At 37.6% G+C, this 17,444-nt stretch overlaps 1 protein-coding gene across 1 annotated transcript in view; it reads left to right on the top strand.

Annotated features, from left to right (window-relative positions):
- IQCK (IQ motif containing K) overlaps positions 1 to 17,444 on the top strand; it is a 37,081-nt gene that overhangs the window by 10,098 nt on the left and 9,539 nt on the right. The window contains exons 7-8 of the mRNA XM_054080377.1: positions 6,449 to 6,533; positions 9,099 to 9,210. Of these exons, the coding sequence (XP_053936352.1) occupies positions 6,449 to 6,533; positions 9,099 to 9,210 (197 nt within the window). The remainder of the gene's footprint in view (positions 1 to 6,448; positions 6,534 to 9,098; positions 9,211 to 17,444) is intronic.

The following is a 17,444-nucleotide window of genomic DNA, read 5'->3' as shown; positions in this document are numbered from 1 at the left end:
GTACTTGTGCTCCTAAATAATGTAGTGACAGCTCCCCAAGGACACTAAAGTGTCAAAGCCCTGCTTAAATTGATACACACTTGATCTTAGATCCTCTGAAGAAGTAGGCCTTTAAAAATAGTAATTATTAAAATTATTATTAAAAACAACTTTTTGTGAATTTATCTTGAAATTAAAGATCTAACAAATATTGCTTATGAAGTAAGCATTATTAGAGCAAAGTGAAGAATTGCAATATTAAATAAGAACAAAAAAGAGACAATTTATTATTATGCCCTTCTGGATATGTCATAAATCGATTATTATGATACCCTTCTAGATATCATATGAAGAATTTAATTAATTCTATACTTTTTATTGTAATCTACATTTTTATTTGTAAAGAAGTTTTCATTTTTTAATAGGATTTATGAACGTGTAAGAGACAATACGCTAAAAAGCATTGGTCAGATTTTGATGGGAAACATCCTTGTCCCAACTACTTAGATGGTTTGACAAAGAAAAAGAAGTAAAAAGCGTTGCTGTAAATTTAAGGGATGAACTCATGTGTTGCTCTTCTGGTTACTTGTGTAAATTTGGGAAGCTTTCTGAAAGGAATACATTTCTGTACTGTGGTAAGATTAGAGTTTATCAGTGCAAAGCGGTCTTTATGCTTAAAAAAAAAAAGTGATCCAAAAGCAACCCCCTTCCCCCCTATAACCCCAGAGGGATTTTTGTTCTCTCAGAGATCCAGCTTTTTTTAATATATTCCATACCTGAGTATGCCTTTTTTGGCTCTCCTCCAGCGCCTCCAGTTTTTTCTTTGAAGCCGCAGCCTTATGAGCCTCACTCTGTATGATGTGTTTCTAAGTGAGCTCTCAGAGCCTACTTTTCCTTTATAAGGGGATCCAAATGCCGCAAAGGTTTCCAGAATTTTAAATGCAGACACTGTACAAAAAGCTGCTTCCTGTAGGTGAAGGAGCTTGTAACATTTGAATTTGTTTCCAGCTTTAGTATTTATAGTAATTGCTATGACGTCCATCAGTGTAGTTACCTTGTCTTCCACTTGCTTCTGTATATTACCAGTAGCACTGACAAAATATTATATCCCTTGGGAATCCTCGATTCCCAAAGCAGATTTCAAAAGCAGTAGTAGGAAAGCCTGAACGTTGGCTGGGAATTTACATTTCACATCCAGGAAAACACAAACCGTTTCTGTTGCCTGGAAGGACAGCTGCACCATTGAGAGCACAGGAAACTGGGATCTTAACGAGGAACTAACAACAGTTTTGGAAACTTGCTGAGAGACATCCTGATGTCTCTATTCCTATGTTCAAGACTGCTGATATAGCCAAGTAAAGTAAATAGAATTAGAGCCTTGAATGTGTTGTACTTCTGTAAATATGCTAATGAGCAGTTGCCTTTTTGTCAGCATTTTGCAGTGGTGTTTCTGGTTGAACAGCGGTGAAGCTCAGTCGCAAGTAACAAAGCTCTGTGCACTGAGTCGGGGACAGGGAAAGAGAGTGTTTATACCCTAATCCCCCTTAAATTTTGCTTTTCTGATGTAGACAGGCTGATTCTGAGCATCATTACCCAACCTTCTTTAGAATATTAATCAAAGAAATATAAGAAAATCAAGCAAAAAGATTCCAGTGCTCTGTAAAATGCTGGTCTCATAAAAGTCTGCTGTCATATGAATTTAATAATATGACAGTATCGTACAAGTTCACCTTTAACCCTTACATTCAGTGAAAGGGAATGGTGTGTGGGGATGAATCAGGAGTAAGCATAAGTATTTTCCTGGCAGTTGAAGATCAGTCTTTGTGTGCATGTTTTACAGAGGTTACAGGAATTGAAGGTGGATTTTACAAACAGAACATTCATTCATAAGAATTTCTTTACCTGTGTTTTCTCACTTTCTATGTAGAGGTGTTTACTTGATACTCAGTTCAGAAGGACACATTTCCTGCTTTAATCTACCTGTGTGTACCAAAACAAATGTGCAGATAGAGAGACAATAAATTTATCATGGCTTTAGTGAAGGGGACAGCTAAGATAAAAATACATGTATATCTAGAAATGATTACTAAATTTGAAGTAGTGGCTTTTTCCAAATATCTGTATGTGCATATATATATACATGTGGATATTTTTTTTCCTCCCTCCCCCGCAGTATTTTAATTAGGTGAAGTCTGCTGGTCTCAGCTGCCTTTACAGTTGACTTCATTATCAGTTCTCAGATGGCCAATAGGAGTAATTCTGTGTGGGTGACTGATTTCTTTCTCTTCGTAACGTGCCCAGTTTCTTTGGGCTTTGCGTTCTGTCCATTGCTGTATTTCACTGTTTTGTCTCCAAACCAACTATGTTTAGAGTATATTAAATTTACATTATGTTTTTTCTTTAATTTTTTTTTCATACTTTGAGCTTTAAATTTGTGCCTGGGGCTATGATGAGCAGCACATTTAATTGTAATAACAGAAAAGTCAAACAAAGATGCCTGTATGAACCTTATTCTATGTGGAGCCAAGTAAAGAATTGCCATCCCAGTAATGTGGCAGAATTCAAGTTAACGAGGGAGAAGATTTTGACTTAAAAAATACAAAGGTTTGTTGGAAAATTGCACGAGGTTTATGTATACGATATTTACATTGTGTAATGGTGTTTTATGAGGTTGAGGTTTTATGGCTACAAATCCTGATACAGTGTTGAAACTCACCTTAATTATGTAAAGATTACCAAAGTGGCAATGAGAAAACTAAAAACGTGTTTGATTACGAAGTTTGATAGGAGGCCTGGTCTGAAATACACAAACATAGATGGAGATTAACCCATTGACATGAGTGCACTTTGGAATGGGTCCATGTTTGGTTTCCTCCAGTCCAGGACCACAAACTCTTGTAGAATACATGGATAATGGTCCTATAAAAAAGAGCTGTCACTGTTGTATTACTACTTAAAGTGTTACAAAGAAGGATCTCAGTTCACACTCACTTTGGCCTGTGAAAATATTCCAGGGTATTTTTGTCAAGCATCTGTGGGAGTATTTCCCAATAAATTTGTAAAGATCATACAATGATTAATGTATTTGATTGGTATTAAATCCCAGGTTAGATATATCAGTACTTCAGTGTCTGATTGCTTATAAACAATCTTTTTTTCTGCTTTTGAGTTAACGTTCTTAATACTGTCTAAAAGATGTTTACTTTTAATCAAACCAATACTTTTTCACTGGTGCACACTTCTGCAGCTCTGGATAGGTGTGTAGGAAGGACTTAGCTGTAGTATTTCTAGAGTATCCAAGTATTGAATAAGAAACACTGAAAATATAAAAGAAAATACTTTGAAAATTTTCCAGAACAATCTTTCATTGTTTTTTTCAGGTCAGCATCTTAATTTTTTGACTGCTTTCCAGCCAGACTTTCTCAGAATCCTTTTTTTAAGAGTTGCACAGATCACCCTAGTCCTTTACTTGCATGTCTTGTATTTATCCCTATTCTTTAGTCTGCTCTTTTGTCTTTTAGATTATGAGCTTTGCAGTGACTCTGTCATTGTCTGTGTTCATATATGACATAAATATTCAAGAACAATAATCATCATAGTCAGATTAAAGGTGAAGTGGTTGTGGCTGTTTAATATGGCAGTGGCTGTTGTATTGAAACTTAGAGGCCTCCAGAAGCCTCGTTCTTGTTATTCGGGTTGCTTCAGTATTTCTAGAGACAAGCTTTTGGGATTTGGGACTTGGGGTTCCTGGTTATCACTGCAAAAATACTGGCTATGCAGTGTCCATCAGTGTGACCGTGAACTCCCAGAGGTTAGCGTCTCTGTTTTGGTGACACGATAATGGAGGGCCTTTTCCCCCCTTCTTGAGAGTTTATTGAGAAACGCAGCTGCTATCCATGAGGCAATCAGATACGTGTCTTCAGTACAAAGATTTTTCAGTGTCTTATACATTTATTTAATATAAGTTCTGTCTTCTGGATGCTGAATTCCACCTGCATAAGGTAATATAATTTTTAAACAGCTCCATAATCAGGGTTTGTACAAGTTTGCTCAGAAAGCAAGAAACATATTTCTGGGATAGTCAAGTGTCTGCTTTATTCAGATTTGGTAAAAAACAATACTTTTTTTTTTTTTTTTTTTACAAGAGCAACTTGTGTTAAACAATATATCTGATATATAGACATATCAAAATAGATGTTTAATATTTGGGCTTTTAAAATTGCACATCATCAAAGTCTAAATAAGCAGAATATAGTTAGCGTACTTTTTACTGTGAATTTTAATCTTCTTGGAGGCATACAGCTGTCTTCTGCCACAAATGGCATGTTCTCTCTTTTCCTCATTCACTGCTCAGGGGTGATTGCCTCTGCTCAGATTCTATTTTTATTTGACCCGAAGCCAATTGCGTGTGTTCTCTCAGAAAACTGGACCTGGCATGGCTTCTGTTCTGTAAAGCTGCCCTGTTGAAATGATTGATATTGCCAGTGACTGTCATATTGGTAATGATGTCCTGCTCTTGCTTGGTTTTTATATTTCTCAAATTTAGTGTTGGGTTGTAAACTAGACATTTTTATAATTTGAAAGTGAAAACGAATGCTAGAGTTGTTCTTGCAGGCTGGGAGAAATCTCCATTTATCCTTTGGAGATGTCCTCATTCTTAGAGAAGGTTCAATGTCTTTGATATAACTGCTGTGAAATATGTAGGTCTTTCTGTGATTTTCCCTCTTTAACTTTTGGTTTTTCAAAAAGATCAAAAATAGCACGGAGGATGAAAGCCTATCGGCCAAGCCAGCACAGTCCAGCTTCATATTTTAAAGTCTGATCATAAGAAGCAGTTAGCTCAGGAAACTTTGCTTGTCCAGCACTTACAATTCCCCTTGAGCAGTAGAAATTCTAATTAATGTTCACAGACCTAAAGCAGTTTAGCTTAATGGAGAAACTTCTTTTTTTCTTACTTCTGCTCTTCCAAACAGACCAAGGTTTTCTTTCACATTAAAATAACTGTAGGCCAAACCCCAGCTGACATGACGATAATACCAATTTAGCTGTGTACACAGACTAAAACGGCGTAGTCAGTATAGCATTAGATAATAGTTGAGATTGTGCTCGAAGCTGAAATGCTCCTTCAGCGAGGACAAGCCCTAAGAGAAAGATGTCAGAGAGCACAGGGAGCTTACTAGGGGAGAGACTAAAATGAATGAAATTAAGTGGAAGGAAAGTGTAAGCTGTCGAGCCTCCCAGCTTGAGCAGTAATATACTGTAAAATAAATTTCCAAAAGAAGTGGCAGGAGTAATGTTTTACCGCAAAAATGTAAGACTGCATCTAATAGTTTATTAATTGGTGATCTTTGCAGTGTAAGTGCCTTTATAGTATAAGTATGATAAATAATGTTCCTGCATGGGTTGCTTGTGTCTGTAATTTTGTTAAAATAGACTGTTTACAACTGGTATAGACAAAATTATATTTGATAGTCAAACCAAACGATGTCCCATGCAGGGACAGTGGTGCTTAGCAGCCGTTGGAACACTGTGCCAGGTCTGCTGTTTATAACTGGTATTTTTGTGAGTTGCAGTGTAATTGCCCTATAACTCATGAGCTTTACATTGCATTTATTAAAACAGAAACTATGTAAATGGATTTCAGTGGATGCTTTCTCATAATTGTATGTGAGAAATTAATCAACATCCACAGAAAATGGCTTTTGAGAAGCAAGATTTGAAATGGTGATTTGAGGTTTTGTTAGCCATGGCTGAATTGTAATTATAGTCAAGAATGTTTCCCATTAAAATTTGTAGCAACAGAATTGCCAAAAATATTTTCAAATTACTGGATATTTTGCCTGAAAATTGTTGACTTGACGTATGTATTGCTTCCTTTTATTACCAAACTATGTGTATATGCTACTAAAAGTAGAATTTCAGCATTTTAAGAACTTGTTTAGATATTGCTAAACATAGATCTGTGCTTATGCAGATACAATAATCATTAGTTTTTTCAGTACATTTTACTTTTAGGTGAAATCATAATGTAAACTATTAAACTAAAATATATTTATGTTCTGTGTGTTAAATAATATTTAGAAACATGTTCTCAATCTTTTGATTGTTGCATGCTCACTAAAACCTCTGCTGTAGAAATGGCACGCCTGCTTCCCTCCCGCCACCACCTCTAACTTTACCATAATGGTAGGAATTTGAAATCCGTATAGAAGAATAAGAAAGATTACTGCGCTTGATGTGCCCTTTATATACTATTGTTTTAAAGAAGAAATTATTGTAGTGTATCTAACCACAGAATATATTTTAAAGGGAGATATTATTTGCACACTCTTTATCTTTGGAGCAATAAGAAATGGTGTCTTTAAAGCTACTGAACAACCTTTCTCTTTTTTATAAAATATACTGTTAGGGAAGTATTTTACATTTATAGGCTCTCTGTTTAAAAAAAAACATTTATCTTTTTTTTCAGTCCTAGGCCACCAATTCCTCTGTCTCTCCTTCTGTCAGAAGAAGCAGCAAGCATAGTAATTCAGTCCTTCTGGAGAGGTTATCGGGTAAGAATAATCTGTAGTTATTTTGGTTGATGTTGGAAATCATAGGACTGTGAAGGCCCCGGGGAAAATCCTTACATAAATTTTAAGTAGGGGCTGCTATAAATAGCTGCTGAGACCCCCATGGTTCATTGGCTTTGGATGTTGCTCTGCCTTATGCCTACTGACTACAGTTTTTTTCACAGGCATTTATGCTGATGTAATCTCAGTTTTCCTCAACAGAAAATCGGCAGAAATTTTATTTTCAAAAGTACAGTTAACACTGAACAGTGTTTTTTATTTTCTTTTTAGTTGTTCCTAGTTGGCTGGTCACTAAATTTTGTTGTTATGGACAGTGGGATACCTCCTTCTGTACGTCAGGTGTTTAAATAACAATCAGTATAGAACACCCTCTGCTAAGTGGTTCTTTACAGCTTTTAACTAATGGGAATATACGAGTGGCTACTACAATGTGCTGTGCAGCCAAAGATCATGAAATGCCTTAAAATTATCTTCTTGACCATTTGGCTCGATCATTTTCCTTTCTTTTTCTTTTATTAAACAGAGGTGGCATTGACACTAACGTTAATTAGCACTGACAATATCACTGCAGGCTTTCTGGCAGTGGAGCATTGCAAAGGCAACATCCAGTAACTGTTATCTTTGCTGAACAGTGCAAGGTTGCTCAAATACCTTCTGCTTCTACCAAAGCTTCTGAAGGACGCTGCCCTTCCTTTTATATACACATATATAACTTCAAAATTTTCACAGAAAAAATGTCTCTTGCAAGCCTAAAGAACCTATCCTGTGTTTGGGAATATATTGTCCTTTTGGAAATAGTATTTGATGAATTTAATAGGAAATGGCTTTAACTTTTTGTGTAGCTGAAAAGAATTTCATTAGTAACAGTAACTGAATTTTTAAAAATTTTTAAAATTTTATGTCAGACTTGAAAGAACTTTTATAGAAGGTAATATAGAACTATATTAGTGTAATGGGATTTTATTAGAGGCCTAAGAGATATCCGATGTTAAGTCACTGACTAAAAGTCTTGCTTGTCTTTATTGATCGTGTAACCTCATATTGTATTTCTGCTTTGCAATTGCACTGTCTGAAATATAGCAAGCTATCTTCTCCAAGTTCTTTGAAAGAAAGGATTTAAAAGTACTCTGGGAGTTCAGCTGCTGTCTATGGCATTCTTAGGTGCACCATAAAGGAGAAATTCTGGGTGGAAAAAATGTTTTTGATGAATAATTTATATTGTTTTCTTTAAGTGTTTTGGGTTTGTTTGTTTGGGTTTTTTTAACTAGTGGAAAACTAAGCCCTGCTCTTTTACTCTGTGTATATCTCAGGGAAGTGGGAGAAAACCAAAGTGTAATGGAGCAGACTAATAGAGTTCAAATCACAGAGCAAACTCACTACTACACAATGTAAGAATGAAATGAATGCAAGACATTTTCTAGAAAACTAAGCAGTGGGTTTCCTGAAAGCGAAAATGTGCCAGGAGAAAACAAGTTTAATGCTACGTGTTCCTACTGTGTTATTCAGCTTCAGACGTAGTCACCAGGGCATTAAGCCCTAAGACATCGTGGCATTTTATATACGTAACATTTAGGAAAAAAAAAAAAAGAATCCGCGTTTTAGTAATTCTACTATAATCTAAGTATGACTCTCAGAGTACCAGTGTCTAAGCTAATCCTAATATGAGCCCTTCCCACTATTGTCAGAGGGCTGTGTCTCATCTGGATTTTTGCACTAGCACTGGAGGTAATAATCGTGTGAGTGCCAAGGTAGGCGACTGGCAACACACCCGTAATGAATCAAATCCTGCTCATAACAAATTTAGGCAGCAGAGTGGTAAAAGCTGTTGACGCAAAGCAGGCTTGCTCTTACATTAATAGGATCTACCGGTACAGAAGCCGTAATAGAAGAATTCAATGTAAATCGTAAATGGAGTCGAGGCCTGTGACTATTGTTATTTTATGTGGAAGCAGAATTATGCTCTTCACAGGGGTGATTGACTGACCAAGAATAAGTATCATGTAATGCATTCCAATTACTCTAAATAACAGATTAATGGCCCTCCTGTTTGTGAGAATTGTATGGCTGGGATTGTCAGTCAGGCTGTCTGCAGCTGGTGGCAGGTGTGAATCAGTTTGCTGGAATAAATTCTGTGCTGTGTGACCCCTCATGCTCCCCTTCTGCTCTATTATGTTAGTCAGTGGCTCGGGTTTATAGTGTTGTGGTTTTCTAAAGGCACTAATACCCTTCAGCATAAAGCTTCAAGTTTTAATTAACTCAAAGAATAAGCGTCTCACTGCAATCACATTCTCAGGAGTCCTTAGTAATCAAAATGATCTCCTAATTGGCATATTTATGTTTTCAGTGCAGTTTGTCAATTATGTGGGGTTTATTTCTGTACACGCTTAAAACTAAACCTCTAGGATTGTGCTTTTATGTCATGTCCTGCAAAAAGGATGGATGTCAAGTATTTGCCCAGCCACAGCCCTGTGAAAATATTTGTCTCATTATTTTGGGTACCATGAACATATATAATTTTAATTGCATTTTCGGTTTTGCCTTTCCCAGGTCCGCTGTGATAGTGAAATACAAGAGCTCCGTCAATGGCAAAAACAGTTGAGAGAGGAGAAAAACATTACTGAAACAGTGAAAAAATTCTGGGCTAAGCAAGAAGCCAGAGGTATGTGAATTAAATTGTATACTTTAGTGATTTTCTTTATACATTAAGGGCTTAATTTTTATATTTCAAGTTGTTTAAAGAATTAGGAGATAGAGTAAGACACGAATCACAAGTAAGAAGAGAAGGCAACGTCTGTTGTAAATATCTGGCTGTTTCTTTACAGTCACTACTTACTCCAAGTTAGTTGCCTGTATAGCTGAAAGTGGCAATTAATAATACAGTACAGGGCCAAAGCTCATTAATTTCAGAGAACTATGGCAGTGTGCTGGCACAGTATTTCCTAGGGCAGAATCAGGCCTCTGCCAGCTACACAACATGGAAATACTGAATTTTACCAGATGGGTTGCTGTACAATTTTGTGAACTGTGGGATTTCTATTTGGTAAACGTTCTGCTGGGTTTTCCTGTAGTTATTTATAGCAGAAGCTGGCCTGTACAGTTCTAAAAAAAGGAAACAAACTCAAGCAACCCAGTATAATTGCCAAGGGAAATGAGACCAGACTGCTTTAAGAACCAACCCTGTAACACAGACTCACAGAATCATAGGGTCATTCAGGTGGGAAAAGATCTTTAAGATCATCAAGCCCAGCTGTAAACCTAATACTGCCAAGACCACCACTAAACTGTGTCCCTAAGCACCACATCTACACATCTTGTAAATACATGTTTCCTTTTAGCCTTGATTAAGGACGAGGCTTTCCTGACAGGGACAAAGTTATCATTCACTTCCTCGGGCACAGTGGTGTAATTATGATTACATGGCCCAGTCTCTTTGTCTGCTAACGCAGGAGGATTCACAGGCTGCTCAACCTGTCTACATTTTATCAGCCTCTGTGGGCTGGGCTCCAAGGTGACACATGTAGGGATGCAAACTATGCTCCAACAGATGGAGATGAGGTTTTTCAGCTGTGTTGTTCATGTGCTGAAGAGAAGGAAAATTATGTTGTAGCAGTCACCATTGTTTAGTCCTTCAGTCTGGCGCTGATGCAGATGTGTTCTCGGGTGGCCAGTCTTTGCCCTGAACTACATAGGAATATTCAGGGTGGAGTTTCACTCAGTCTGCTGGATTTGGAGCTGCCAGAAGGGTTAATCCCACTCTTGACCTCTTGCATCAATTTTAGTGATTGTCTCACTGCACCACGGGTTTGAATTGGTGAGGATTTTCGATATGGGGCAGGTGTAGTTTTCCACCACGTTGTTGCCACATGATTGCTGAATCTAACAGAAAGGGGAAAGTGAACTGGGGAGAGAGGAATAATGACTTTCAGCAGCCTGCAGCTTGGTTAAATTGAGCAGAATAAGAGACGGTATTCTCATACTGGGTTACTGTTCATGGCTGAGGAAGTGCCAGTCTCCGGGTGATTGGCAGGAGTTAAAAAACAGGGTCAAGTCATGGCTCAGACCTCTTCAGCTCAGCACACAAAAGCACATCTGTCAGTGCCCTGATTTTGGCTCTGGTTTTCATGGAACTTCACTGGGAAGGGAAAGACTTACATTTGAACCCCTGCAGGGTGTTTAGAATCAGGTTTCTGTGAAAGGTTTTGAAATGCAGAGTCAGTTAGATACCAACTATCCAGAAAATTCTACAACTCTGGATTTCAAGTGACAGAAAATTGCTGATGTGCAATCTGGAATTAGGCAGCTCAGTGGGAGGCGTCTGTGTTGCCTAATGACCTGAGCAGTGTGCACTCAGCATTATATATTTGTGGGTCACTATCTGGGGCTCTTTCTGTTTGCTTCCTCTGTAGACCATGCCATTGTTTCATTGGTTCAGCTTCAGGTGCCGCGTCTCTGCACATTTAAAGGTTAAGATGAGATATTCAGTATGTCCTGCTGGGTCTTCACTCAAATGGGTTTTTTTTTCCTTATTCCCTATGCAACTTAACTGTCCTTTTTAATGAAATGGAGTTATTGTACTCCTGCATGGATATGAAATGGGATATTCTGGAATTATGTGTTTGACATCCTCACTGTATGCTTTATTTTAAAAACTACAGTAGGAATGTGCGTACATCAATAGTACCAACATCACTGCTGTGGCAGTTGGAGCTTGTGGGGGACCAGAGCCTTGCAATTCTGCAATAACTCAAGTCATCAAATCTTTTGTGGCTATTGTTAATTTCAAAACTGTCCTGCTTTTTAATAGATGATGCAACTAGAACTTCCCTATGAAGCATTTTAATTATAAAATTGTCCATGCTCTGTAAATGCAAAAGGAATTAACGGCGGTCGGGTCATCAGCCTGATGCACTGCGATTATTTGTTCACTTTTGGTTGCGTGTCTATTCTATCTATCATTAGTTACAAGTAGATCGAGCTAAAAGGATGACATGAAAGTTCCATGCATTTCCCTTTCTGCTTGCAATCTGCTTTTGAAATTTTTGTCTTTGGCATATGTGAGAGGAGAAAGCTGTTACTAGTAACGATCATTATAACAACTGGGATTACAAATAGATGGTTTTCCTTATTTTAATGTTTTCTCCTTCACACAAAATACGTGTAATAGGCACTTGGGTCTCATAATATTTCAAACAAATGCTAGACTCTTTCTTGTGTGAAATCCCAGCACTTCCGGACGGGCTACTTTTTATAATACCGGCAAACACAGAGTTAAATATTGGTAGGTTCTCCAGGTTTTCAAGCTCCCCCACTGGCAAACGTTTGATTTCCTAAACTTCTTTGCTATTATTGCCTATTTGTACTTGCATATCTGTTGGATAGGCTTCTGATGTGTGTGCACAACACTAGTTCTGCACTCAGAATTGGCTAAGTAGGTATTTTAACTGACTATTTTCTAATGAACACAAGGTTCAGTAGTTATAGTATAAACCTTTCCAGTAAATAGCTTAATAGCTGGTGCTATTGTAGCACAATTTCTTCTCTGTATGTGAAGTGGAACAGTATTTAAACCCACTCTCACAACAGCTGAGCAGCAATCTCCAGGCAGCACTGGGAGCAAACATTATAAACTGTTGTTCTGGATTTCTGAAGTAATCTACATTTTGTCACATAGCAGGAAGTGAATCAGTGTCAACCCTTGTCCTCTCGGACGGGGTACGCTGTTAAAAAGCTGATTCTGTGTGCCTCCTCCTTTTAATCCTTTGTGGTGCTCACCTGCCAGTCACACGCACGAGCAGTACTGCAGCATGGTTTAATGTTTGCAATTGGATGATGTTCAAGTACTGCATCTACTGTGTCCCCCCGGGGCCTCAAAAACCTCAGCAACTCCTCCTGGCTTACCCATGCCAGACAAAGCTCTTGGACAGAGGGAGGTCTGTCTCCAGTTTTGCAGCTTTCCTTGTGATGAGAGGTGGTGACTGCAGCAGCAGCTACTGGATAGTCCTGTGGTTTGCATGTTTGCAAGTGCAAGGAAAAGTATTTTCCTGTTGGAGGTGCTTTTCCTACCCAGATAGCCATTCTTTGAGATCTCCAGGGAAAATGTGCTATTTAATAGGATGTGTCCAGTATAATCTGATTCCATTGTAGCATTGCAAGATTTATTCTATATGCATTACACCCTCAGTTCATTAGAAAATACCCAGAGGAGAAATCTACTTTTCCAATTCCAATTGCAGCATTAGTTGGTGTTCTGTGTACACTTCACGACGCTTGACACTCTTCAAAGTTCCTTCCCAGTGTTAACAGTCCTTATCAGAAGAGTCTGCACTGATAGCGGTACTGATAACAATACAAATAGCAATAGGTTTCTTTGAGTACATACTTGGACACATTGAGAGGCAGGCTCATAATTAACAAAGACAGCAATGAATGACAACCTCAGAAGCGCTCCTGCTTGTCTACAGCAACAGCAGGACCACACTGAAAGCTGTTCCTGCAGGTTGTTTTTCAGCTCTGAAGACTTAAGTGTGATTTCAAGTCCACAGAAGTCTCAGGGTAGACTTTTTAAAATCATAAAGACGGTTAAGTATCAGCTGATATCAGAGCTGTCATAAAAGTATTTTTTTCCAAAAGACATTGTTTTGAAAGCCTTCCTTTGTGTATCATGGCCTCCTCAGTTGCCTTACTATTTCAGTATTATATTTCATAAGATGATAGGAGCTGGCACACTTTTCTGTCTGCACTGTGCTATATGCAGGACATCTTGATCACTGCTTCACTTCGTTATGAAACGTTCAGAACCAGAATAATTGTCTTCAGTGCAGTATACGTGTTACTACGAGTACCGAAAGCAGAAGGCTGTGACTTTTTTTTTTGTGTGTGTGTGATAGCAGTTTGTTACAAGGGCTGTATAGATTTTCCAAACATATATTCATATTTATACTGCAGTTTTAATCCACAAAAGGTCAGGTTTTATTTACCAGCCCATGCAATTGCCTGAGGTTATTTTATACCTGAAAAGAATTCATTGTGAGGAGCAAAATCATACATCACAATAGGGGAAAACTGCATTTATATGTGTGTATATATATATGGGGTGTTTGTACGCAGTAAGTGAAGTAGAATTTTTGGCCTTAGTAGCTTAGAGCTAGAAGATTAAACAAACTAGTAAATAGTAACTGTAAAAAATGATGTAAAGTAAAATCCATGAGACATCAGTTGTTTTGCAGCAGACATGTCTGATAAGTAAAGAAAACTTTGGCAGGGCAGCCAAGGTTTTCTTCAAGTCTTTGTAGGATTCCATATCCTATTCACTATGGTTTATTAGAGTTTGCTTTGATAAAGAAAAGTCATTAATTTAAAGAAGAAAAGCCAAATTCGTCTCTTTGTAATACGTGTTTAATTCTGTCTGTTAATTGTTGAAAAATTGCATTCCTGAAGGCTTGCTAATTAATTTTACATGATTGCAGTTTAATGTTTGTATTTTAGACTGTCTGTTTTCAATTTGTTAGCATTTACATCATCTCATCAAAGCATTTTTTTTCCTCACGTTCCATTGCCCATAATACCAGTAAAAGTTCAAATGCATATGTTTTGCATTTCTTTCTAAGAATTAAACCTTAAAAAGGCCTTTCCACTATGTATTTACAACATGTCACTGTGGAAAAGGATGTCTGTGATCTTAGATGATTATATGATCATAGTTTACGGTCTTCATGCATGTAAAATCTTAAAGGTGAAAATCACAGGTGCATTTTCAGAGGACAAGATGAACCCTTTTTCAAAATGTTGGCAATAATAAAAATGGGGGTTCGGGGGGGAGGCCGTGTCATCTGGCAGCTGAATTGATTAAAAAAACTCCTATCTGCAGAAATGGGCTGTTTCCATAAACTGCATTTATGTTGGTTTGGAAAGTTAAATAGAGATAAGGTTTTCTCTGCTGCCTTTGCCAATTGTTTCAAAAAGAAAAACAAATTTCCTTTTAATCCCCCTTATAGAGCTTTCCTGTCATCAAATTAATTGTTTTAGAACTCTAGGACACACAGCTGTTTCACCACTTCAAGGAAAGTTGTAAAATTGCCCCTTTTCCATTTTTTTGTCTTAAATCAGTGCAATTTTATATTGTTTGTATCACGTTAACTTTCAGTGTTATCACATTGTTTCTGTAATTCCTTAACTGCACACTGTGAAGTTAATTTAAGAGTATCCATACATAAAACAGCCTTGGGGCCCAGACAGATGGCTGTTTAGAAACAGCTGTACTAGTTTGAGAAGTTACTGTCCAAGGGTTTTCATTATCAATCTCAGCTGTGATGCCATAATTAATTTTGTTAGTGCTCCAGCTGCCCCTATTTCTGCTATTATTATTCTGCTGTTTATTAACATTGTTAAACTCTATTTCACTGAAAAGACAGCAAGGATACACTGGCTTTACTAGAGATTCAATCTAACTTTGCATTGAAGGGGATTGTGAACACTCACACAATAATGAATAATATAATGCAAATTCTTCTTCACCTTGTCTTTCTGCACATTTCAGTCAACTGAATTAACTCAGTTCATTCAATTAATCTCCTTTAATTAACCCCCTGAGCTTTTCACATCAAGCAGGACAAAGTATTTATTGTTACTAAAAACTCAGATGTCACAAATAAAGCATTAAGATGAAAAGAAAAAAAACATGTTTAAATGGATACAGCAAGTTAACTACATTAAGAATAACAATTAAGTATCTCTTAAATTTGTATAACTCTAACCCTGTTTATTAGATACTGTAAACAGTGTTGAATCTAACTGTAGGGGATGAATGGTGAGCTGCCAAATAGCTTTTAGAAAACGCTGACTCGAGCAGTAATGTGATTCTATTGACACTACTAGAAAGATCAGCATACCTTCTGTGAAAATATCAGCCAAAGACTCGGTTAATGTGAGCTAACAGTCAGGTTCTCTTTTGTTGTGGTTTTCAGCACAGTGCTATGTGTGCCTTATTTCATGGGTATGTTCTACGCACAGATGTACTAAAGTATGTTTGTATAATCTTGACCGGTGCGATGTTTAAAAAGGATATTAAGAAGAAGTTAGAAATGCAAAGTGTTTGTAATTAACAAATCCAAAGGCATTCTTGATTTATTTTTCTGATTTCAGAAAGGGTGTTAAAACACGTTCATTATTATTAAAACAAATAGGGAAGTTTTAGTTTTCATTATAACATAACCAGAATTAATACTCTTGGTTGTTTTTTTTCTCAAGTAGGGGCAAAAAGTATGATTTTTATGGGGCAGCTAAGGTGATCCAACAGTTTCCCTGTTAAAAAGGCAGTCCTGTCCTTCCTCAACCAAGGGTTCTGCCATCCTTTTCTTGACTCTAGCAATCACGGCTCCATGGTAAGGTGGTTCGGCTGGCACGTCTGACGAAGAGCTGCTCTTCAGTCCTGTGCTCTGCCCCTCGGGTTAGTTTCCTGCTGGATCAACCTGATAAACTGACTTGCCTGGTAACGACACAGTCCTTACATCCGATACAAGGGAACTGGTGCAGCAGTAATGGAGGGAAGGAAAACTGCCCATTTGTGATGGCTGCTTGCTTTTAGATCAGCTAATCTGTCTTGTGCCTGCTGTCATGCGAAACCAAACCCTGCGCGCTGTCTGCCTGGTTTGGCAGGCCAGGGGCAATGTAGCCTCCTAGAAACCACCGATTCTCTCCCTGCTTCACAGCACGTTTGTAGCATCTCTTCTCTTAAATTTGTTTGTGGTTCTTTATTCTTTCACTGGATCTTTTATTCTCTTTATTACTAGTTTTGGGAAGTGTTCTGGGTTAGAAAGTATGAAAAGCTTGCAAGAAAATTACTTTATAAATTAATAGCATCTTGCAGAACTGTAACCTCTTTTAACGTGTGTGCCTGCTAAATTTCTTTTTGAGTGCAAAGAAAAAGGTGTGTTTCTTACAGCCTTACCTAACACCATAGAGCTACAGCCTTCTTAGTTGATATCTAAATCTATACTGCTCCACTGCTGTAACACGAAATGATCTATATTTTAGGAGTGATATTCTTTACTCTTAACTGTTTCTACTTTGAGTCTGAAAGCGTGCAGAGAAGCATAGCACTCAAGACGCAGTTTGGTGGCTTTAGACTTGTAAGGAGAAAGAGAATTCTCCCCAGTATAGCACAGCTGATGGGATAAATGCATTGCAGAATGTTTTACAGAATTAAAAAAACCCAAACCCCCCACATTACCTTCTACAGAAAACAGCTAATAAAAGGCTGGTCTCCAGAGGATGAGAGTGCATAGCAGAAGGGCTGGGCTTTTTTTGGAAAATCATGTCCTTTCTGATTTGCTGAAATAAATGTAAATGTATTTAAATAGATGATTTAATAACCTGCATGTTACTTGAGATCGTGTTTGTCAGGATGTAACACAGTGGCGCACACACAGCAAGACATGGGTTTGGTTTCATGAGGTTGATTTTGTACCATGAGATTGTCTGTTTTGGAAAACTTCTTTTGCCAGCATGCATTTATCTAGGGCTGTCCATATCAATGTTGTCAGTATCCACAGCCTGAAACATCCATTTGAAACTGGACACAATTTGCAGCATCTTCTCCTTTTCTAGCTGGTATCCCACATTGTTCCAGATGTATTTTTGCTTTCATGTTTCCTAGCAGAAATAGGCCTTTGATTCTTGGTTAACCATCTGGTTACTTTGATTTGTGCCTCCACGCAGTGGATGAACCCTTTCTAGTCATGATTCTGAGCAGTGCGTTATGTGGATGCAATACCGATGAGACATCACTGAAATGAAAAAGTATCTGTTCTACAATGAAAGTAATTTGAAAGTAATTGACATTTTTTATGAAAATACCTAAATCTTTATTCACCACTTACGTGAACAAATCACTCT

The sequence above is a fragment of the Cuculus canorus genome, chromosome 15 (genome assembly GCF_017976375.1).
Source record: "Cuculus canorus isolate bCucCan1 chromosome 15, bCucCan1.pri, whole genome shotgun sequence".
NCBI lineage: Eukaryota > Metazoa > Chordata > Aves > Cuculiformes > Cuculidae > Cuculus > Cuculus canorus.
This window is presented reverse-complemented; position numbering and strand designations above follow the sequence as displayed.